The 25590-nt window shown below is 38.9% G+C and overlaps 1 protein-coding gene across 2 annotated transcripts; it reads left to right on the forward strand.

Moving 5' to 3' along the window:
- Nucleotides 1-35: 35 nt before the first annotated feature.
- Nucleotides 36-10539, forward strand: LOC147067249 (pyridoxal phosphate homeostasis protein). 2 transcript variants are annotated; one of them, XR_015071488.1, is made up of 5 exons: nucleotides 36-285; nucleotides 2526-2880; nucleotides 4636-4877; nucleotides 5790-5936; nucleotides 10328-10539. XR_015071488.1 is itself a non-coding variant. In XM_085954144.1 (4 exons), the coding sequence occupies exons 1-4, from the start codon at nucleotides 196-198 to the stop codon at nucleotides 5859-5861; spliced, it is 759 nt and encodes a 252-aa protein (XP_085810270.1). In that variant the 5' UTR covers nucleotides 36-195; the 3' UTR covers nucleotides 5862-9384. The 2 variants fall into 2 exon arrangements, 1 of the variants encoding a protein (XP_085810270.1); XM_085954144.1 differs by lacking the exon at nucleotides 10328-10539 and having other exon boundaries at nucleotides 5790-9384.
- Nucleotides 10540-25590: the final 15051 nt, after the last annotated feature.

Consider the following 25590-nt stretch of genomic DNA (forward strand, 5'->3'; position numbering starts at 1 on the left):
TATGGCAACACTGGATGCCAATAATTATCTATGGTGATGCCCACGGTGGAATTATTTTAACCTGTACTTATTATTCTATTGGCTGTTGATTTTTGATATATTTTTTTTTTTGTAAACACAGCTTTTTGTCCAATCAATTATTTAGAGTTACGTAACACAAACAGACAACAGATAAGGCCTGTGCGGTTATCTGATATGTCAGAAAGTACTAGTGAATTCGATATAATGGGAGGTCTAAAACTCGTCTTGAGTCAAATTGAAGAAGCTGTTAAAAGAAGAAATGTGGTAGGTGTAATGAAATGTAGCCTCATAGAAACCCAATTTGCTATTTGCATCTATGTACCTTTTTACCTGCCAAACTATGCATTGTTGGGTGAATACGCCTGAGTGTCCCGCATCGTTAATTATACATGAATTATATTTCATTATCTACCATTTTATCCTGTAAGAATGACGAAGAATATAATTTTCTGTCCGGGAAATGTTTTTGTGACACAATTTTTATAAGTACCAAAAATTACAGTTGTATTCGGTTGGATTAGTTTAGTGAAGCATCTCCTCTGAGTAAGATATACCTACCTCATCATTATCTGCTCATGATATAAGATAAGATGTTTTATAAAGATACAGTACTCCATATCGTCAAAACAAACCGTGGAAAAACGGCCTGTACTTCACAGTTTTAAATGTTGTAATCACAATGGGCATACCACACCAGTCCATGCAATATAAAACAATAAAAAAAATATTTCGTTAGGTAGGTAGTAATAATTTCGGTTATGTTATGTTATCGTACTCCAGCGCATCTATTCTATACACAAGGCTGCTATTGAGGATATTTTATCATACTTATGTATTGAGGTAAGTATTATAATTTATTGTTACAATAAGTTAACCGTCAAAACTGTCTCTCGTTCTAAAAGTTAACATAGCCAAGCGAAGCGCTGTTAAAACATTGAACTTTTTGACAGTTCAGACCGTAACAATTAACCGCCCCAATAATAAATATGATAAACTAAACTACCCTCGATAGCAGCCTTTTGTATCGAATGTCGAGTATCGAATGTATGTCATTTTTGTGATCGAGGTGTTTTGACACAAAAAACCAAACCTAACACAACCTACTGAAAAACATCACAAAACATAACGCAAGTTACTTTTTTTTTGGTGACAGTAGGTCGTGTTCGGTTTTGGTTTAGTTTTTGGTCTTAAAACACCTTAACCTCAAGGACGATAATTATGGAGTACTATAAAATTATCATAATTTCAATACAAGTTATCGATGACAGAACCAAATGAGGTAGCGCCTGCCGAAGTTTATTCATTGTCATTTTCTAATTGAGATAAAATCTAAAATCAAAGGTTTTTCATTTGTTTCTGGGTTTCTTCAGTATGTTATGTTAGAATACTTGAGCAAAATTGTTTATGGAAAAATCCACTTTCTGCCACCTGTCAGTACGCGGCTCGCCCGAGGCAAACGGTTGCGCTGCCTCACCCGAGAATTGCCACCGCTGATCCAAAACTTGTCGGTTCTTGTCTATGCTCAAAGGTGCCTCAATATTGTCGCCGCACGCACTCAGGACGGTAATATTTTGCCTCGCTCGCATAATGGCTAAATATCAGTGTTTGAAGCTAATTCTTCAAATAATCTATTCCCGTATTGTAATTTACTTTCATATATTTTTTTAACCCAAAACCTTTTAGATTTTTGTTTCTTTTTCATTACAAGTCGATGAATTTATAAAAACGCTGTAACTGCGACAGCAATTCGCACGCACGGCCTCATCTCGACTTTGCATTATACTAAATTGCTCGGACGGCTTGTGGCTCGGCCTTGTTGCGCACGGCAGCCTCACGTAACATTAATTTTGTCCTGAGCTGCCTCACGAGGCTGCTCGCTCAGTCAGTACGCGGCTTATGTTGTGCTTGCACTGATTAACATTAAACTTGAATCACCACCGTTTTTCAAGATTTTTTTGATAATATGGAGTACTGTATCTTCACCAGCTGTTTTTTCAACAAAAATATATATTATCAATGTGGTACTATCTGGCATGTTTACCGATGGATGATTTAGAAATGTGGTTTGATGCGGGGGAGCCAGATGTGTGCCGATCCGGCAGAAAGGGATACAAAGGATGACGTAGGAAGACACAAGCTGCGCGGAATGTGATGTACCCAATTTATGGGCTAGTAGCCCGAACATTTGTAGTTGCCCTCTGAGTCCTCTCTCTGTTGGACCGATGCACGTACACATCCCTGCATTGAATCTCCCAACCGTCCCTGCAATGAATACTGGCTTGAAATGTCAAAACAAGCAGTATATATTAGAAAAAGAATGTACCTAGTTGCCGTAATTCTTATAACTAAAAGATACCAGATGTTTAATGCGTAAAAAAATACTAATTCGTCTTTCCTGTAATGTTATCCATATGGGATTACCATAGTTTAACATTCACTTATAGAATTTTCTGACTGAGCTATGTATCTATACGATGTGTTCATAATTAATGCTTTTATTTTAGATTCTGCCACATATTATACCAAGATTAGTATGTGTCTCCAAAACAAAGCCTACTCCTGCTATAATTGAAGCGTATGATGCTGGCCAGAAACATTTTGGAGAAAATTATGTTAATGAGCTCATAGAAAAAGCCAACAGTGAAGATATTCTGAAACATTGCAAAGAAATAAAATGGCATTTCATTGGCCACCTTCAGACAAATAAAGTCAACAAAGTTCTGGCGTCTCCCGGCTTATTTATGGTTGAAACTATTCATTCTATTAAGTTAGCGGATAATATTAATAAGCAGTGGCCAAAATATTCCCCAGATGAGAAACTTAATGTTATGGTGCAGGTTAACACAAGTGGAGAAGATGGTAAGTGTCTTAATTTCTTGTTACCAGGTTATTATGTTTTGTTATCATAATAATTTTTTTTTGGGTTTTTACCGCATGATTTTTCTTACTTCCTTGACATTTCGGGCTCGTTGCAGAGGCCATTCTCAAGAGATAGCCTCTGTAACATCGTGGAAAGAAGGAGGAAGAATACGCGGTGAAAACCCAAAAATCTATTAGATGTAATTCACCATTTTCACTAAGTACCTAATCAGATTTCCATTAAAAAATAAATGCGTTCTTCATCAGCGCAGCTATTCCACTTAGCACTTTAGCACGTTTCCGTTATTTTCATTGGTCCTAATTAACACGGAAGCCATTATGAAGGAAGGAAGCCACAGTTATCTACAATATGGTGAAAATTTTAATTAATAGACATGCGTGTGAAATACATTTCTATACGGTCAAATTCGGGTATATTCCTACCGTCGTATTTGTTTTTTTCCACCCGAACCTTGAAATGCTCGAATTTTGGTGCAGTGCATAAGGCGCTGGACTTCCACCCGAGAGTTCTTGGTTCGATCCCAGTGAGGACACAATATTTATGTGTTTTCTCAAAGCCTGGGTGTTTGTGATTGTTCAATATTACTAACAACCACCTTGTTCGAAAAAGCAAGGACATGGTTATTAATAATTTTATTCTAATAAAAAAAAAACATAACCTACAATTTTATTAGTACATTATTACTAATCACTCGATATTTGACAGCTCAGGGGATCTATAAATTAAGGCGGCGGCCTTGACATAATTATTTTTCAAAGCAGCCACATCTCAATTCTCTATGTCATGATTGACATATTCTATCTCCCTCTAAATGTTAACACAGCCAAAAGAGAGGCTGTTAAAAGATGGCATTTTTTGACAGTACAGACGGTTAACTTATTGTAATAGTTAACTACCTGAATACATAAAGTGATAAATATGTGATATATTTGAGGTGTTAAAGTGATATGTTAGAATAGCCTCGCAGGATCAATTTGAAGCAAGATGATTATTTCTCGTTCAAATTGAGAAAGCATTTTTTGATAAATGCTCAGATGGTAACTGCCGGCAGAGTGGTATCATCGTGTATCGTTTACTGAAATTTATGATGCCGGTATCGAAAAAAATTCGACTATAATTCGAAGTTGCGCTATAATTTCAATAGACTGTTATTACAAAAAGCTCTAAAGTTTGGTATAAGTATTCAAAATTTATCCCCAAATATTTATATTTTCAATGTTAGAATTTGCGTCAAAATGAAAGCTTTTCTACATGTTTGTAACGCGATCGTTTGACACACTATGTATCATTTAAAATCAACTGTCAATTGTGGATTTTAGTTATGTTTCAAATTTGAGTCAAACTGCGGTCTTCTTTACATGATATCTTCTGAACGAAGATTGAATATAAATTTATTGTTTTAATCCTTTCCTTATTCATTGTGACTCTAAAAAGTGACTGCCTCGATCAAACTGCTGGCAAAGATTCTTCAGTCGATGAATGCTTCTTATGGCCTGCATGAATTACCAAAGCAGTGAATATTTTTGTCATTTCATATTATGATGTGATCAAAGAATTCAAGTGTTTATTCTCTATAATGAATGAAACTACAATGGTGACTCACAAACCTGCACGTGTATCAATTAACTTCTTAACAGTATTTTCGTGCGTTAAATTATTAACATTTAAAAAAAATTGTATATGATCATTAATTATTTTGTACCTATTATAAATTATTTCTATTTTTATTCAAGCCAAAAGCGGTGTAGAGCCATCAGACGTTTCAGCGCTGGCAACACACATTATTGAAAAATGTGAAAATTTGTTGTTCAAAGGATTAATGACAATAGGACAATATGGCTATGACTGTAGCCAAGGACCGAATCCAGATTTTTTATCCCTTGTCAAATGCCGTGAAACCATGTGTCATGAATTGGGTTTGAACATTGCAGATATTGAATTATCAATGGGAATGTCAACTGATTTTGGACATGCAGTAAGTATAAGGATTATTTCATTAAAATGACTTCAGTTGTGGTCAATGCAATTTGCCCACAAACGTGACATTCTGTTCAATCTAACAACAGAGAAATATTTAATTTTACTACAGTAAACTTCTGATCCGGGTTAATAATGTGAAGGGGGCACGGATAATCAAAAAAACACACCCATCATCCAAACTATTAATTATTTAAAACAATCTCTATAAGACTGGATTCTTTTCTTTTGTCCGTACCTAATTTACATTGATGTCGTGGTCTGTGATTGATGTGTACATGGTTTATTACATGTTTTACATTGATAATAAGTAATATAATGCGGATATAGTATGTTTTGTAGTAATTTATAAGGCGAGCACTATGGCATAGTTCGATCGTGTACCTAGTTCAATTGAATAGCTCACTTGACTCAAAGTGCAAGCAAGAGTACTGTAGTGAACTAGGTGGATTAGATCTTTTGACGGAGCCAAATTCAATTCGATTCCAAAATTAGGGTCAAGCAGTGACCTCTTCTCCGCCGTCTTGTGTGATAACGTTTGCTGTGCGCCTGGACGGTGCTGTATGCTACATCCAAATGAGTTAAGGAGATAGTATTCGAAAGGTCTGCATGGCGCTATATCTCTTGTTCATTAATTTCATTCTCTCCTACATGTTTTGTATAAAGACACCTATACAGTAAAACCTCGTTAATACGGGACACAAAATAATGTTATTAAATATCGATTCCAATACATAATATCATGAATTTGAACTTGCCAGCGTCGCGATGAACGAGGGCTACCTGTATGATAAGATTAATTTATAAAGTTGCTATCAATTGTTCAAGATAAAGAATATGCCAATCTTTTTCTAAATTGTAGTGAAATATATTATATAATTCTTTAAAAAAAATCCATCTTTTTTTCCAGATTGAATTAGGTGCCACCAATGTGAGAGTAGGGTCGACCATATTTGGAACAAGAGCGAAGAAAGACCAATAGTATCTCGGTTCATGATTGCCGTATTCAAGAGAGGATGTTATACTCTGAAGATGTAAACAAGGATACCATATTTCGGTATAGATTAATTGCATGTACATTGTGATAATGGAAAAGTATATTTCTCAGTAGACTCTTGAGTGTCATGATATTGATTTATGAATGTTTGGCAGTAAAGATTAATATGAGGCAACAAAGGCTTTACAGCATTTAGTTAAATAAATATTTTATGAATTTATAGACACTGAATTATGTGGCTGGTTAGTTAGCTTGGGGGCACAAGATGAAGTGGCGATATATTCTACCTTTACTTGCAGTGTTGCCAACTATCGTTCACGGAAATATGTCAGATGGGATTAAAAAATATGTTAGATGGCAAGACAAAATGCTAAATTTACTATTTTCGAGAGCTTTTCTTTTGTTCGGTTTAGAGTCAAACTCAGGGCCTTTTATTTTTTGTACTGCTCTCAGTGATGAAAATATATTTTCGATGGAATTGCATGAAATAAAAGAAAACACTAATGAGAAATTCTAGCATTTTTTTCAGAATAATTTGAACTGTTAGAAGCATAAGAAATGCTAACAAAACCGCCATAAAATGCTAGGTATGTTATTTATAAGCTCGATGGATCTGGCAAGAAAAACTTTAAAAAATTAAGTTGGCAACGTTGTACGTGACATGCGATCGCTTCAGGGTTGCCATGTGTTGTGTAATGAGAAAGCAGTTATTTCCCAACTTGCCAATAACTCTTGATTAAACGTACTTATAAAAGTGATTTTTTATTATATTCTTCGAACGGGGTTGAATTTATGATATTACATATAGATTTTAATAACATAGAGAGGTATTATATTTTACCTCTGCTTAAATTGTTCTAAAAGTCTTTTCAAAAGCTGAATGCTTTAAAATCATAAGTGTGCATAAAAAAATATGTTTTATATTTTGCTTGCTTTTGTTATAAATGCTACATCAGTCATTATTAAAACAAAATTATCATGTCCCAGATTTTTCTTGAAGTTGTCTACAGCAGTATTTCTTGCACGACATTTTTAACTTGACTTGTTAACACAAGCCCCTGAATATAAGTATTTTTTGGTGGCCATGAATTTGATGATCAAAAATGTGAAAAGGTGTTTACCCTCTCTTCCTCCGTCAACACCTTGCACATATAGGAGTGATCAGTTTTTCATTTAGGAACCTCATGGACACATCTATTTCCCAATGTTCTTGCTGGCTTTGATTCAGATTGCAAATAATATGCATTTTCATTTTTTCTGTATCCTAAGTACTCTTTACTCAGAGCTCTCGTTCATCGAGTCTACCTTCATGTTTGTGTGCCCAGTTTCAAGAAAATTTAAACTTATTTCATTGAGAGGAAACTGCATATCGTAACATTGCATCCAAAAATCTATTCCTATTCTGACCTCCCCACAGGACTCAGGACCCACGAGAAATAAGAATAGACATGAGCCAATTTCATTGGATCCCCTTTTTCCTTCAGTCTCATTCCAGAAGTAGCAAGACCTATCATGGGTAGCCTGATTATAGATGGTTAAGTTATACGAGCAAAACGTGCATGCATAAAAAAACTGGATACCTCAGAACATGGCTGATAGAAGATCAAAAAATGATTGGATATTTGTTGTGTTTATAGATTTTGCCTTATCTTCTTCTTGTGCTTGTCTTGAAAGCTCTTTGTTTCCTATTGTGTTTCTTTTGTTATTCACTTTCTTCCACTTTTTCATATTCGCTGAGATTGTTGTATCTCTCACAATTAACGACAAGTGTCTTTTTTTGGCTTATGAAATGAGTAGTTATATTTTGTATTAACAATATTTGTATATGTATGTATCTTGACTGAGTCTTCATTTTTTTCTATACAAAATTTAGATTATAGGTCATACATTTTTGTAATATTGAGCGAAGCCTGCAAGTAAAGTCTTTTTGATTTTGAACGACAATAATGGCTTTTCATTGTGGGAAATGACTCAATGTGATCTCAACACATTACTCTGTTGTTTTGTTTTTTGGTTTGTGTTTACCACTTTTGTCTTCACTCGAAAAGAAAACGAGTTTCCGTAACCAGAATCTGGGTCGTTGTTCTGACACGTGGAACGTGCTTAGTTTCCATCCGGATTATCGATGCTTGGCAGTCTTTGCACCAGACACTGGTCATAGAATTATGTGGTGACACTTATCCACCAACCCATTGTCTATTATACTGAGTAGCGTGAGGTTATGAACCCTTCATCCCGATGCGAGTAGCTGTCCTGCGAGACGTTTTGTATTGGCTGTATTCCACTGGAGTTGTTTTCCTTATATGGTCTACCACTCGTCTTGGATCCCATACCGGTGGTTTGGCGGGTTTGGTTTTATGTACTGAAATTGTCTTTAACATGTGCCGTACTACCATGTTGCTGCTGATATCTCCAATGACCACCGGTTTGCAAAATGAACCTGCTGAAATAATGTACGTAAAGAGGATACCTCTAACATCAGCATCTTAATCGACGCTCATACGTCAAACTCTTCTTCCCGTAGAAGTTCTGCTTCGGTGTCTGAAGTGTCCATCGCTTGTAGAATGTTCTCACGGTGATCCAAATGTTGCGCCCTATTCACTGTTCACTATTTAACACTTCACAGTTCTAAATTTAAATTTCATAAAACAAAATACACAGCATATCACTGAAAATGTGTATGTCTTTTGGGAGAGCATTGATTAGTCTCCCACCCATCGCTAATGGTGCCTGATTGGCTTGACACGGGGAAACAGTTCCGACCCAGAATAGATCACGGCTTCGACCTCGTAGGTAATTGACATGCTCATGTAAATTCAAATTCTTTAGGACACCAGGATTGGAAACCATCCCTCGCGATAACAGGCAAAAATTTCTCAAGAGCAGAAGTGACCTACGAGATTCATGAGAGTGAAAAGTAAGCATGCCCTGTAGAAAGGCAGTTGAAAAATAATCATTTGACGATTAATTATCGAGAGGAAAATAGTTATTTTTTTGGGAGTATTTTATAGCATTCGATTGAGATTGCCGAGGTAGTCTTTTCCAATGCAGTGTCGAGTTCAGGAGTTGTGTCTATGTTTTCAAGGTACTGTTTATGTATGTTGAGCTCGGTCATGTTTTCCATTATCAATTCAGTTATTTTTCTCCAGTCTGTTTTCTCATTTGTTATAAAAATGCGTGTCGAGTCAGTGACGGGTGAGTGTGCTAACTGTATTGTTCCAAGTAAAGGTGATTGGATTGTGGTCTGAGATGGGATTGTTTTGGTGTTCTACTGTCCGGTTGGTGATTTTGTGTGTTGTGTTTGGTGATGAGATAGTGATGTCAATGTGAGATTTTAAATGTTTCCCGTTTCGCCAGGTGCTGTAAGTTGGAACTGATCCTTCATTAGATACGTGCCACCTAATGCTGGCTAGGCAACTGATAACCTCTTCGCCTCTTTTGTCATTTTTCGGGCTTCCCCACCAGCTGCTTTTTGCGTTGAAATCTCCTATTACATATTCGCCCTTTTCTTTTCCTAATTTTAAAATTTTTTGGAGTTATGCCAATATTGAGGATGGTGGTAGTATATAAATAGATCCAATCGTTAACTGCAAAGTTCCAGATATCAAGGTTGCAAATGCATTGCACTGGTCAGATGTCGCTTCTCCAAAGAGGGCGGAGGTTAGAATTGGTGATGATTATTACGGCTTTGCAGGAATTGTCCGCTGTTCCGTCGGCCTGATACGTTATTAAGTTATGCGGAGGTGTTACTCTGCCCATATTTCTGACATACGGCTTTTGAAGGAGGAATACATAGTATTGAGCATGAGCTATGTCATATGATTCCAAAAAGTTTGTTTTTGGTGTCCATTGGTGGACTGTTGCTGTCTGACCATGACCTATATTGGCGTGTACTAATTTTATTTTAGCAACCATTATCAATTGAGTTAAGAGACCTTCTTAAATATACAGGGCATATTTTTTCCCCTGTCTTGTGATTAGCGGCCTTCCCAACTTGTGCATGTTGCAAATTTAGACATGTGACCCTGTAGTACACAATGGGAACAAACTTGAGGCTCTTTACAAAATTTGCTTGGATGCCCATACATGCAACACTTTGTACACAATGTTACACCGGTAAAATCACGCACTCTGTGTGACAACCATTCAAAATAGCACCGGCCTTGTTCTATTAATAAGTGCCGTACTTGCTTTTCCCTCCACCACCCGCCACGTCTCCACACCCGTTATGCAGGCGTATACCGTGGCGTAACGGACGATAGGCGCTGTTCAAATTTGTGCCGAAAGTGTCCCAAGAGCAACTTCCCAAGACCTTGGTTGGCGTGCACTAGAGTGTGCGTGATCCCTAATTCCATATAATGTATTACAGTCAATTCTCGATGAGAAAAGACCTTCTCGCTTGCCGTATAATGCCGCAAACTTTTTAAAAGCTGAGAAATTTTCCCTCGTAGATACCAAGTCGCAATGGCCGACCGGTCCAACTGAGGGTCGGACCGACTTGAGAAGCTCTTCCCTTTCAACCGACATATAGGGACACTCCCAGAGGATGTGATCGGCATCCTGCAATTCGCCACATAAGCAAGTCGGAGATTCTATTAGGCCAAGCTGACAGAGCTTGGAGGCAAAACCACCGTGTCCGGTTAAGAACTGAGAAGTCCAATGGTCTGGAGTCAATCTGGTTAGCTCCATGCGCCACTTAATATTAGGACAGAACAAATGCGTTTGTCTGCCCTTGGAAGAAGTGGTCCATCGCCCCTGCCACACACGCAGCGCCGTGTTATACGCCAGGTTGCGTACAATAACTTTTCGAGCGCACCGGCTCATGGATCCAAGACCCAAAGGCGGCGATATAAGGATACCGTCAACCTCCGCCCCCAGACCCCCAAGCAAGGCGGTCGTGGCACCACGGACCTGAATGTGCAGGTCTAACGGAAGCACTCCAGCAAGGACAGGCAACGCGTCGGTAGAAGTCGTCTTATAAGCCTTAGTGAGGGCAAGTAATGCTGAGCGTTTACCGCTGAGAAGAGTTTTCCGGATGGACAATAACTTACATCTATGATACCATGTGCTGGCGGCATATCCAGCGATACTCATAAAGATTGCATCATAAGCTATTTTAAGAGATCTGAACTTAAGACCCCAATTACTTCCAGTATGCCAGGAGACCCGATGGTAAGCTGCTTTGGCTTTAGCCACCGAAGTTTTGGCATGGTGCATAAATGATAATTTGTCATCCAATAAAATGCCTAGATATGTAACCTTATCTTTGACTTTAACTAAAGTACTACCCATACGGATGGTGGGCGACCTTGAAGTGAGGTTGGCTGCTCCCTTGAGGAGGATGGATTCTGTTTTATGCGGAGCAAAAGTGAGTTTGTTAGTAAAACCCCAGGTCATAATGGTTTCCAAAGTCTCGTTAGCAGCTAGCTCAAGACCATTGCGGCTGTTCGCACTCACAAGGAGAAGCGCGTCATCCGCATAGGCAATAATACTACAGTCGTTTGGAAGCGTGATCGACAGGAGGTCATCAAAAAGGATATTCCATAGAAGGGGTCCAAGAACTGATCCCTGGGGACACCCCATTGTGGATTTCCTAGATATTATTGTATTGCCAGTATCATATAATATAGATCTGTCACTGAAATAATTTTGGATTAGTGTATATATGTCTCCCGGTACATGTTTTAATCGAAGTTACACAATATTAATGGCCAGAAAGCACTGTCGAAGGCACCCGCTATGTCTAAAAGAATGCCTAGTACGTATTTACTTGTTGCTGTTTCAGTGTAGTTGATAACTTTTCGAATCGCATCCTCAGTGGATTTACCCGGCCTGAAACCATATTGGTTCGGGGAGAGTGGTGCAGTCTCTGCGAGGTAAGTCTCAAGTCCTGTGCACATAAGACGCTCCAGTACCTTGCTGAATGTAGGCAAGAGTGTCAGAGGGCGGTAGGCCTTAGGGTCAGAGGGAGGGCGGCTACCGGCTTTAGGGATTATCCTAAGTATTCCTTTTTTCCAGCAATCCGGAAAAATACCACTGGAAAAGCATTCGGAAAAAAGAGACGTTATTTCTGGTGCTGCAACAGCCCAAACATGCTTGGCCATCAAATTGTCAATACAATCATGGCCAGGTGCTTTCCCAGCGAGAAGGCTTTGAAAAATGCCACCAATTTCATGCTCGGATAGCAATGGCGAAGAGGTGACTTGGTATGGGAGCGCTGCTACAAAACGGGCTTGCTGAAGAATCGTATCATCCGTGGAAGGATCATCCTGTGGTATGAGGGCATCAAGTAATAGCGTGGCTGTTTCAAGCTGCGTAGTGGTGAATCCACGACCTAGAGGTCGCTCAATGCCACTAACGATCTTGGTTGGGCGAAGTCCAATCTTAATCGCATGATACGGTGGACCCCAGGGGTCCGAGCCACCCTCAGTAGTGACAAAGTCGCGCCAGTGATCCTTTTTTGCTTGGAGAATGGCGTCCTTGTATTTACGTCTGGTACATCTGTGTGCTGAAGCCAGCAGTTCAATGGTATGCGGTGGTAGTCTGGAGGGGTGCGCAGATTGGAGTCGCCGCCTAGCTTTTTTGTTGAGTGCTCGGAGATCAGAGATGTGTTCCGTCCACCAGGCTGGTAGGCCTGGAGGTTTGGGATTGCAACGACCCAAAGAGGATTCTGCAGCACTAATAATGATGTCAGACAGTCGTGAAGCGGCCATATGAGCATTGGGAAGAGGTTTCCTGGAAGCTCTATCTAGTTTTCTAGTGATGATACTTTCGAAATTTTCCCAGTCCCCATGTTTCGATCGAAATCGTCGTGCAAGTCCTGGGGATGCGACAGATACACCAACCAGTGTGGAGCACATAGCAAGCGTAAATGTTAACAATTTGTGATCGCTAATGGAGGAGTCTTCTTCCACCCGCCAGTCACTGATTCGACTGAGGGTTCGGCCAGACACTAGCGTAATGTCAATATGAGAACTCCCTCGCCTCGTTACGAAAGTAGGCGGGCTGTTAGCGTTGTTGATAATCGAGAGATTGCGCTCTGCTATCAGTTTTTCGATATATTCGCCGCCACCCGTGGGATGGTCAACAGGTGCCCAAAGTGGAGATTGCGAGTTAGCGTCGGCACCAATGACGACGTCTCTGTCGCTGATATCGCGGAGTATTGCATCTAGCAGCATGGCCATTTCTTCCGTCGGACTCATATAGTTGAAATACATTGAGATTGCTATAACTGCACTCCCTCCAGGGGCGGTGATTTCAGCACACGCAATATATTTATTTGAAAGGTGAGAGAGGTGGAGTACCCCTAACTGAGGGTCAGCAACAAAGATACAGGCTTTGGATGAAGGGGAGGCACTGACGACACGGCCGGAACCAAACCCCATTTTAGAGCACCAGCGATATGGCTCGTGCACAAGCGCTACATCCAGGCCCTTCTTGAGCATTAAGGTCTCCAACTCCAGTGTACTGACTTTTCCCTTGCCCACATTTAGTTGAGCAAAGCAAATAATTTTAATTCATAGTCTGTCATTGCCCGTTCTCGTTCCTCCGCATACAGACGAGCTGGGCAAGAAGTACTGTGAGTCGGATGATCATTTTGACGTTTATGGCGGTGGCAGGCGACACATTTTGGAGCAATCTCTTTTCCGGGACAGTCTGCGCGATCGTGACCTACCTCAGTACAGTGAGCACACGTTGGAACCTTGGCGGAACACAGTTTTGCCATATGTCCGTACAAGTGGCAATTAGAACATTTTATAACCCCCAGAAAGTCTTGGACTGGGTACGATTCCCATCCCATGAAGAGACGATCATCAGCAATCAAGGCATGCCTTACAATGGGTGGGACAAATGCAATAAAATGGCATTTTTCCGTGCCCTTTGGACCTGCCTTATGGCTGAGGCTGATTTCCTGTCTGTCTGCTTCAGAAAGGCCCGATTTGTCTTTTGTGGACTTAAATATAGCTTCCTGGAGCTCTTTTTCGGTTGTTGTCGCCAGCAAGTTAAATATAATTATTCGGGGTTTCTTGCGTCCGGCGATTTCAGCGCGCAGGCCAGCCTCGGCAATACCAGGGGCAGTGAGTAGGCGTTTTGCCTCATCTTCTGTCCGGGGATGGACAATAATTCCACCATTTCTAATGTTGCGGATTCCAGTGATCTGAACGCCCAAAGCTAAGGGGGCAACAGTAGATTTTAAAATAGTTTTAGTCGATATTGAGGTTTTGTTGCCCTCTGTCGTTGGGAAGAATAAAACACCCGGACGAGCCTGGTGTTGGCTAGGTGGTGGTGGAGCTAAAGAAGGCACTGAACGTCGGCTGACTACCGTTGACCAGGTCGGGATGGTTAATTGAGGCTTCAACTGGTGCTTTGTGTGAATATTTGAAGTCTTGAGGACTTCGATCTCCGCACACGAGGCTGTAATTGTTTTGGTTTTTTCTGAGAGCAATTAGAATTCTATTCCTCGGGAGGCTGCTAGATGTTCTGCTTTTAAAAGGTTCGCGTTCATATATCCGATAGCCAGTGCCAAGGCTAGTGTTGCTTGGTATACTTGCTCGTGCATTGTTTTAGGAGCAGCCTTTGAATTGAGCGCCTCTTGAATGGCCTTCAAATGGGTTATTGCTGTATTATTTTTGTCTGTCTGACCTGGTGGGGTAGTGATGGAATCTAGCAGAGCTGGCTTTATAGTGGTTGATGGGACTAGGACATCAGAGTCTGCTGGGGAATCCCGATGTATTTTGGATGAGTCTTCATCAGTCCCAGGTTTCCTGGAACGTAGAATCTTCTTTTTGGGAAATTCCGAAGGTACGCTCTCCATATTCCCAACCACCTTTCGGGCCGAACTGGTGCTTGGTCCAGGATCAGATGGTGTCCGTTGCATCGCTGAGCGAAACTATTTATAATAACTGCACAAACAACATATATTAAAATAAGAAATATTAATAACTATTATTATAATGTCAAATTAACACACACAAATATTTAAATAAACACAAGTAATTATTATTCTATTATACTGTTATGATTACTTAATTAAAGAAACTGGTTTAATTAATGGCTAATTAGACTAGGTGATTATTAACTTTTAAGCGATAACAGATAGAAACAACCGTTCACGCCGAAGTATGAATCGTGACTAAGTGCCGTACTGCTGGTTGGACATAAAATACTCGGTGCATGTTGGGCCTTCTCGAGGTCCAGCAAGATAACTACGGATGGTTGTCTTTGTGAATACTTCAGCAGATACTTATGTTTTACGGATTGATTGGTAAATACCTTGTCCTCATCTTCCCGGGGTATATCGTTAACGATTATACGTGGCAGTCTTTTGGGTGGGATTTTAGCTTCTAGTTTGTTTGATCTGAAACCTGGTGCGGCTGCTAGGCGTTCTGAGTCGGACTCTGTGGCAGTATTTATTACGACCCCACGATTCTTTACCAATCGTAAGATAGTTATAGATAGGTCTTTAAAGAAATTTCTTCCGGACGCGCTCTAAAATAAGCTTGTAGGAGACCTCATAAGGGCACCAATCTGATGATGGCACCAACGGTACTGTAAGAAAAGACATAATGTGGTTCTTAATGATGGCTTTGGACTCGTCTGGTCTTTTGATTCCAGGTGAGTGGTTCCCCCTTTTACATTTTGGAACAATTCGAGATTCCAATCTAACCTTCAATATATTTCTAACAAAGGTTTCAGAAATATCCAATGTAGTTAAGAAAAATCCTTAGCACATTTGGACTCTTGGATCGACCTTGTAGAAAAAAAATTGTCTTGATAGTTTTCGTCGTGACCCTTGATTTTTTGCTATCTTTGTTTTGGTAGCAGTTGTAGTCTCGTCAATCAATGCCGAAATATATTGTCGCTGTTTTTCGGAATCACCCAAATCCCAGTAACTTTGATGAATAATTACTCTTGCGTCATTATTAAAACTTATGTTACATTTTCTGTAACACTGTGCAATCTTTTGCCTTTAGACACCGAGGAACTACTAGTTCTTGTCCTACTGAGCTCACACACTGTATTCCGGACTGTCTTGATTTTTTTAAAACATTCTTTTTCCATTCATCTGGTTTGACAATTTTGCGACGCTTTGTTATATCTGTTCTTAAAAGAATATTTTGATTAATGGCACTGTGCACTCCCGACGCTATTCTGTTGTTCAATATTATTCAATTGTTCAATGGTATTGTGCATGTCTACTTATACTACTTATAATTCGTTAAGGTTATTTCCATCAATGCTTATGGCTTCAAGTTCACAGTTAGTTAGGTTTTTCCAAGGCAAGTCAATAGGCAGCTTTACTTTAAGAGTTTGTTCAAATCGATCACTGAAACTGCTAGGTACAATTAGGTTTTTACTCACGATTGGTGATTCATCGGTGCTCGCAGCACGGTTTGTTCCGAAGAACTCGTCACTAGGAACTGGTGGATCACACATTCTTCGTTCGTCCGTCATCTTTCTTACCTTTTTAATTTTATTACATTTTATGTTTTCGACGAGCAACACCGACTGATTTTCATTCACTCTTTGTGGAGTATCAATGAAATCGGAATTGAAGTTAATTTTTTCGCTACCGTGCGGCACACAACTAGGCTTGACGTGATAAAATTTATTTTTACAGCAAAATATTCTCGTTTTATTCTTGACTGAAGGTTTTACTTTGAGAAGTTGTTCCGAATAAAAATCGGCGTTGCTTGTCGATACATTTTTACAATTATTATTCAACTTAACATTATCAACAATAGGTTTCATAAGAAAGTCACTATCTAACTTATCACTAGGTTTCACGGGCGCCGTAAGGGAGTCCCGAACACAACACTTTTGACTATTTTCTTGAATACCATTGTAGGTGGCATCCGCAGGATTACGAGGCCTCCTCGAGAGCCTTCAATGTTCTTCCTCCGTTTCCCGTGGTCTCCATTCTTGGTTGCGTCTCCATGCAGGGTAGTTCGGGCATGTATGATTCTGGTGGTAACCGAACTCGCAGTACTGACACTTGCGAACGCCGTTTGCGTCATAAAATGGCGTACGGTTTCCGCCATGGAAAGCACCTCTTCATTGTTGGCCTCCTCGAGCCAGGAAGGCTCCGTTTGGGGTTCTGGCCTGATTATCATTTGTTGATTCTCGTGGTTGCGGAGGCGGTTCAGGGCGTGTCTCAGCCTTAAATATTTGTTGACGTGGCTTTGGGCGTGCGCTCGACTGTTCTAAGTTTTGATTACAGTCGCATAGGCAGCCGCATTCTTTTCGTCCCGATCGTTGTGTGGCTATCGCTACGGGAGGTCTGATTGTAGTTGGTATAAGGCGTTGAGCCACCACCAGTGGTTTGTCCAGGTTGGACCAGCCTGCTTGGCCCACCCGCAGTTGATCCTTTTCACTTAGCAAGTCGAAAAATAACTCACTAAGTTCTTTCCCAGGGATATATGGTAGCAATATTGTCGCCAGATCCTTCTTGTTTAACAAAAACCCGAAGACATCTTCATCCGGTCGTTGTACCAAGTTCTGCAGTTCCATTCGTTGTTAGCGACGTTTGAGGGACGATTCGAACTGCTGGCGCAGCAGGTGAATAAATGACTGCCAGCAGGTATTTGAAGATATCGTCTTCCCCCATGTTTTTGCCTCATCTCTTAATCGATTTAGCGCAAGTCCTGTCCAACTTTCGGGCGGGCTCTTAGCTGCGGCGAAGTACGCCTCACATCCTTTGATGAAATCTGACACCTGATATAGTGGGTGTCCCGTGTAGAAGACTTCGAGCTCCGGCTTCAAACCCCAAGGTTTGTACAATTGTGGTGTGATCGGCACTGCTTCTGACATAAGCTTCAGGGCTGTCGATGACTACAGTCGGCAAATTCACGTCCTCATGCGGCCTCATTTCGAACACCAGAGGAGGGCTCTCCCGGTTTGATGTTGGAGACAGCACTTCTTCTTCGATCAGGGTCACGTCGGAGTCCGCTTTTCCGTTAGCCATTTCATGGTTGTTCCGACTCCTGGATCTCGTTAACACTTGATACACAGTATGATTACTCATAAACTTTTATTTAGCGTTCGCGGGTTTAATTTTTATTTCGCGGGTTCGGAAGAATCAATGCGATTCTTCATGCCTCATGTTGCCAAGGCGCCATTTGAGATGTCCGGGGTTCCAGCGGCTAGCTCAGGTGTCCATCGAACCCCGGATTCACAAAAAAGGATATATTAAGTTTGTTAAATTAAATAAAACCACGAAGTCTTACTTGTGCGGGTCTTAGTGTTATATATTTTAATCTTTTTCTTGGACAAGATTATTTTGTAGTCTTTTTTACAGTTTTATATATTTAGTTTTTACAATTCGAGTCGCAGGTCCGTACACATTTTTCAAGGGTCGCTTACTGACTTTCTTTTTTTTTTTCAAATTCCTCCGGACCCACGCCGACTTACCAAGAGTCCTCGTGATTAGCCAAATCTGATCGGATGATCTTTGGATTCAGCGAATCACGAGTCTGACCCTGGCGCAGGCGCCTGAAGATTTTACCGTTGCGCAATGCGCGGCAAAATTTACTACATTTCAATTCTATATATTTTTATATTATATTTAGTCTTAAAATTATCTCTTTCATCCATCATCATTTATACTTAAAAATTTATCTTAATGACACCTCCGCCCAGTAAGTGATTTTCACGCACCGGACGAAGGCCTTTACTCATAAATAAAATATTAACGTAGTTGAGCAGGGAACCAGATCAGGTGTTTTATTCAATTGTTTATAGAGATCAGGGTAGCGGTTCGGCCCGCTTTGTATTTAATATTTACAGAAACCAACAAAAGCCTGTTGATAACAGGTATGTGTCACAGACTTAGGTATTTACCACAAACATAATGAAACAACTCCAATGATTTTTAATACAACAAAATAATCTAACTATAATTTATATATATCTGCAAAATAAATGATTAACTTGTATTACGTCTACTTGCATATCTTTATGGTTGTAGGATGATTATAACGGATATCTGAAAATTAAAATGTAATTAACCCTACTTTTTTTGACATCAATGACACTTAAAGAATATTCCATATTATATTCAATAATGCCGCTTCCATTATACGTTGAATCCGTGTTTTATATGTTTTCTGTTCCATATTTGAATTGTAATAAAGTCAACAAACAGTTAAAATAACAAAAAGCACGTCCAGGAAACAATCAACACAAAAGCAACTATCAGAAGTCATAAAAACAAACCAATCTGCTAAAGTGACATGTCGATAAAACAAATCTGTGCGGGTGAGTCAAATGTAACTTTAGATGTGTTTCTTTGACTCATAACAAAATATGTTTCGTTAAAGTTAAAGAAACGTGAGTAAAGTTACATTCCACTGACATTAACAAGAAAGTGTTTTTAGAAGATACGAATTGAATTATCTATTTATTTATTTAAGAATACAAAACATTGTGGACATAACAAATCTAAATTCAAGACGTACACAACATGAGATTATAACAAATATTACCCTCACAAGAGAGAAAAAGAGAATATAGAATATAATAATAATAACAGAAATAAATTAAATCAAATTATACTTATTAAGTTCTTCTTCTTCTTCCACGGCGCTATATCCCGGGGTGAGATTTGGCCTCCTCCACAACCGCTCTCCACTCACTCCGATCTCTCACCACACTTCTCCAGTTACCGGGTCTTCCTATATGAAGCCAGTCCACTTCTACGGCGTCAGCCCATCTCCTTCTTGGACGGCCTCTGGGTCTCTTCCGTTGGGGTAGCCACTTCGTCATGATCCTTGGCGCTCTAACTAGAGGCATTTTCTCCACATGTCCCGCCCATCGTAGTCTTTGGGACTTACAGTATCTTATGATTGTTTACTGTTCAATCAGCTCTTCCAACTCGTGGTTCATTTTTATTCTGTAGTTCCCATTTTCCAACGTGGGTCCAAAGATTTTGCGCTCGAAGACAGCTAATTTGTTTTCCTCGTTTTGAGTTAAGCACCAAGTCTCACAGTCATAAGTGACCACTGGGCTTATAATTGTTTTATAAATTAGAAGTTTACTTCTTCGGCCTAGAATTTTCGACCCCACCAGTCGCTTGCAGGCATGCCAGCATTTATTCCCGGAGATAAGGCGGATTTTTATCTCCTCTGCTGTCTTATTTTGGGTATTTAGGCTGGATCCGAAATACGTGAACTTGTCCACCCCTTCATATGCATGCTGTCCTATGTCTATATTCTGCAGCGGTACCTGATCGCGTGTGCTGACCATATACTTAGTTTTTGACTGGTTTATTTGCAGCCCAGCGTTTTCTGCTTTTATTTTCATAGTGTCAACATGGTCGATCATCCTCTGTTTGGATCTGCTTGTAATTACTATGTCGTCAGCATAAGCGCACATCTGCGTTGTACTGTTATCTACCCATCCTCTTATGTTGGTTTCACGAGCTATGGATTCCACCACAAGGTTAAATAACATAGTGGATAGCGCATCTCCTTGTCTCACACCTGATTCGATTTTGAAGCTTTCAGTTTGCTCATTTTGCATAGTGACAACTGCTTGAGTATCCGTCAGGTACTTATTAAGTACAATTATTTAATACAGAAAAATAAAATTTTGACACGAGGAAACGTTCCGATCCAGAATAAATCATGGCTGCGACCACGTAGGTAATTGACAGGCGCATGTAAATTCAAATTCATTAGGACACCAGGATTGGAAACCGTCCCTCGCGCTAACAAGCAAAAGTGTTTCAAGAGCAGAAGAGACCGACGAGATTCAAGAGAGTGAAAAGTAGGCATGCCTTATAGAAAGGCAGTCGGAAAATAATCATTTGACGAATTATCGAAAGGAAAATAGTTAAATGTCTTAAAATATAGACATTGAAGAAATTTCTTCTGGACGCGTTCTAAAATAAGCTTATAGGAAACCTGGAGGAGGCAAGGACACTTGCTACGCACTAATGAGGCGTAGAGTGTACGTAAGACATTTGGATTCTTGAATGATTTGGATTGTCGCATGATGAATCCTAGAAGCTTACTCGCATGTAGAGCCAGCCGTAGAAGTTATATGCGAGTGGAAAGATAATGAAGAATCAAAAATTATCCCAAGATCTTTCTCATCAGATTGACGCTTTAATGAACTTTTTGACATAATATAATTATATTTAATCAGGGTTCTCGACCTAGAAAAAGTAATACAAAAACATTTGTCAGTATTAAATTCTAATTTATTCTTTATTGACCAACTTTCAAGTGAACAGAGATTTCGCTGTAATATGCAACAGTCCATCTCATTGCGAATTGGTGCATATATTTTCAAATCATATGCAAAAAGTAAAAATTCTACTCCATCTATGGCTTTCACTATATCATTGATAAATATGAGGAACATAATTGGTCCAAGATTTGATCCTTGGGGAACACCTGAAAGACTTCAGATGAACACCTAGCATACTCCACATATTGACAATGATGCGAAAATGATTGAACCATTTAGGGTCGCTGCGCAAAGTACCCGAAGACTTCTTAACGGGAAGAGACTTAGAAAATACACTATAAATATTTACATAGAAAACGTCGATTGCACTATTAATATCATCAGTACTATATAAAGCATTCCAATCAATACTCTGCATTTCATAATATATTTGTAATAGTTCACCTTTGAAGAAATTCCATTTATTTAAAAAGTAAGTATCCGAGCTAACAGAATCAAAATTATTGCTATCGCTAAGATAACTATTGGAAAAATTATGATAATTGATTGGCAACTCAACTAATAGAGCAGGATGGTAAGCGTCTTCCTGAACAAGAGGATCAACGCAAGCGTTCACCTGTGCATTACAATCTGCATCCGCGAAGACCAAGTCCAATATGCGCGATTTCACATTTTTAATTTGAGAAAAACTGTTTAAAGTGCACACAGCTCAGAAAGTGCGCAAATTCCAAATCAACATTGGCAGATGCCGAATAAAGATTGAAGTCATCGATGATAGCAATTGAGCTGCACATTGACAAATTTTCAAAATATGAGAAAAACAAAGTATTACTTGATGATCGAGGAGGAAAATAAACACAGCTAATAATAAAGGGTGACCCATTACACAACAATTTGACAATAATTACATCGATACCAATAAATATATGGTCAATCACAGATACACTATCTACCCCATCAGAGATAATGGCAATTAACACACCGACACCTCTTTGGCCAAATACACGATCACAACGAAACACAACATATCTACTGTCGAAAAGTTCACTCACAAATCGAGTCATTGAGCCAGGTTTCAGTCAGACATATGACTGAAAAATCACTTGCCATGAGAGTATTACGCATCTCAACTGACTTTGTCCTGAGCCCACAAACGTTTTGGTAGTAAATATCTATGATTTTTGATGAACGTCATGAGCTTTTACTCATAGTATGGGGTGAAGCTGGCTTTTTCCAACGCCATTCATTGACAATCGAGTCAACCGGCCAGATATCGGGAACAAGAAAATGGGCAATAGAAGACTCCGGAACTAATATTCTAAATGAAGAATATTTATTCTTCGTATTTAGTTTAATTACTTCAAATTTTACATCTACACTCTCCTTCACATAATCAGTTAGCCCGCTTACTGTAGTATCTGGGTGTAATGACCAAATGTATAGACTTCTGCATTTTTCAATGCCAGAGCACGATTTGGAACCAGATATTTTTTTGAAGGTAGAAGTTTGCAGGCTAGGTCGCTTAGATTCATTTCCGGTGGATAGATTACGATGACTCATTGGGCTCCTTTTTTTTTACCGTTGACCATTCACCAATGCTTGTTGATGGTGACTGAATGACGGTAATCTGTTCAGCAAATGGTGGCTCAACTTATTTGTTTTTGTCTTTCACAGCCGTAGATATGGACACCGGTGGTGATGGAGCTACAAAAACTTTGTCAGACAAAATGTCCAGGGGCAAAACCGAAACACTCTCTGTTTGTATCTTACTCCTCACTCAGGGTCTCATTTTCAACCGTTAATTCGGCAATTGCAGCAATTAAATCATTCGAAGCAATAGCCAATCGCCCTTGAAGTTCTTTTGTGACAGCTTCACCTCAGCCAAAACTTTTAAGTTTTTACACAAAATCACTTGTTTACACGCCATTTTACAAAATTAATGATTCGTAAATGTAAACAAACACAATAATTATAAGAGTACATATAAGTAATCACACGAATTAAATAAATACTTAATGACTGTTAATTACGTTTCAGCCAGCTTGGCAATAGAGTCTAACGGTATAGGTGAAATTAATTAGTGGATTATAACTAATAAATACGTCACTTTCACTTTGAATGCAGTAGGTCAATTATCTTTGTTGCCTTCGCTCCTTTTGATACGTCTCTTTGTCACTTGACGTAATATGTTATTTTATGTCTAGTGCCATACGTAATTCAAGATCGCCAAAAATCGAGTTACGTTTCTTTGATCCTACGGGGCTGAATTCATAGTTATTGTATCTAATGTTCCTATTATTTATTATTATTATTATAAGTGTTGCTTCTAGCTTCTACTGCATGAATCTTTCGTTAAAAATCTGGCTCTCGTATCATTCTTTTTATAACAGATGTTATTATCGAACTATGCGAACAATATGTCAGATTCCTTTTTTCTGCCATTGATTGGATTCCTTCTAATGCAATTTTAAATGCTTCGTTGAGTGTGTTAAGATGTTGAGCTCGTAGTAAAATAGCTACCAATTGAAAAATTCATACGTAAATAATTATAATTCTTGCTTCTGGATATTTTCATTACTATTCTGGTATATTTGATATAATCGTTAACACGGAGCGCAATTTTATTAATGACTTTAGTGATTTCACTTCGGTGCTTACATAATTGCAGTTCTAATAATAATTAAGCATAGTCTACTTTCTCTCCTAAATTTCTTAGTTAGATCGACGAAACTAGTTATTTCTGTATGAGAACATGATGAGTGCGCTTTTCGTTTTAGTTAAGAATGTAATTGAATAGAATTTTCTTTTGGTCTTCAAAGCATGTTCACAATTGGCGATAAATGATTCTAATTGTCTCTATTACCGTTGCAAGGTTCAATAAATTTGATCAGAATATACAAGTCTACGTTAGGCAGAACATACACTATGCTTTCTTTACTACTATCGCTTTTTTAAGTCGATTTATTAAATTCGTTCATCGTAATTTGTTTTTATAGAGAAGTTTTTAACAATAAAATTTTGTTATGATGCCTCTATCATTCTGATAATATTACGTGAAAAATAGGACACTTACATGAAAATTATCAACATTTTAGTTAATAGTGAGTATAGTTAATACATTTTATCCAGGCAATGGACATTGGAAATGGGAAGGGCGGGGAGGTAATATCTTTTCTCACAAAAATTCAGCCATTCCTTACACATAAATTTATAGTCAGTTTCTTAAAAAAATTTGCGACGTCTCAGTTATTTTTATTAAACTATTTAACCGTGGCTTATATGCTGTCGCGGGAGAATTATCGAGCGAGGTATTGACGAGTCAATATTTTTTTTTGCAACTCTAAAACAGGATTTAATGTCACTGTCTTTAATAATTTTGCATGTAGTATGTACCTACCCAGTTGAGTAATGATTTTAGGTATATCTACATTTTTCGCTTCTGGAATGTATTTGGAATTCAATATTATTCTCTCTTGATTGTTACTCAGAGAGATTCAACTGATAATTGATGAGCAAAATTTTTTGTTTCAAACTGGAGTTGTCTTTTCTTGATTCTTCGATAATGGCTTTATGCGTGATCTGGGACTTATTGATTTCATCAAAAATATTAGTAAGAAATTTGCAGTACCTGTGAGGTCTTTAGTAATTTCTAGGTCCATTACTGAACTCCTTGAAGTCTTTCTTCAGCTTTTCCATATTTGAGTCGAATTTAAAGAACAGTTCCTTTTTAAACTGTTTGAATTTTGATGAAAATACGTCCGTGCCGGAGAATCGGTGATGCTGCAACTTTTGCACTTCATTTTATACGGGTGCTGGAGGCAATATTTTAAAATGTGCATGCAGGCATTTCTGCACATTGTTGGTGGGAGATTAATTTGCAGGTGTTGCATTGCAACTCGCTTCCAGTTAACAAAACGCAGTCAGACTTAGCATGCAGCATTATAATAATTCCACCGAATGAAAGCATATCAAATAAATAACAACAAGTTTGCAACTAATATCTAATCGAAACACAGGGGTGGTTACATATTCTACAATTATAATTATTTTTCTATGTACTGTAAACCGGGGTTACTTTACTCCACTTTTCGCCAAAGTCGGATGTAGATTTTCGCGTTCCCGATATAATTGCAGCTTTTATATATCTGCGACATAACCTTAATGTAATGAGATTAGGTCTATTCCGAACATGCGTGTATTGCTTTATTCTTGACACATAGTCGACATTGTTGGAAGGAATAGCTACTCCGATTTTGGCCCCAAGCCTAGAGACAATTTTTCGAAGGTCTTCGTCCTTTCTTTCCGGAATTCCAATTATTTCTACATTAAGGAGACGATCCCACTGAGCATTTTTGTTTTTATCTTGATGGTCATATAACTTTATTTTGACCGCTTCTAACTGGGTTTCTAAATTTGTTATTTTATTTTCAAATTATTTGAACTTCTTGTCGAAGGACAAAAATTTATCGGCCATTTTAGGCCAAGTATTTTTTAATGTCCAAGATTTCTTTTTTTTCAGATC

Source organism: Rhyacophila brunnea, unplaced genomic scaffold (assembly GCF_057557595.1).
Source record: "Rhyacophila brunnea isolate RB1 unplaced genomic scaffold, BYU_Rbru_1.0 scaffold_4, whole genome shotgun sequence".
NCBI classification, from domain to species: Eukaryota; Metazoa; Arthropoda; class Insecta; order Trichoptera; family Rhyacophilidae; genus Rhyacophila; species Rhyacophila brunnea.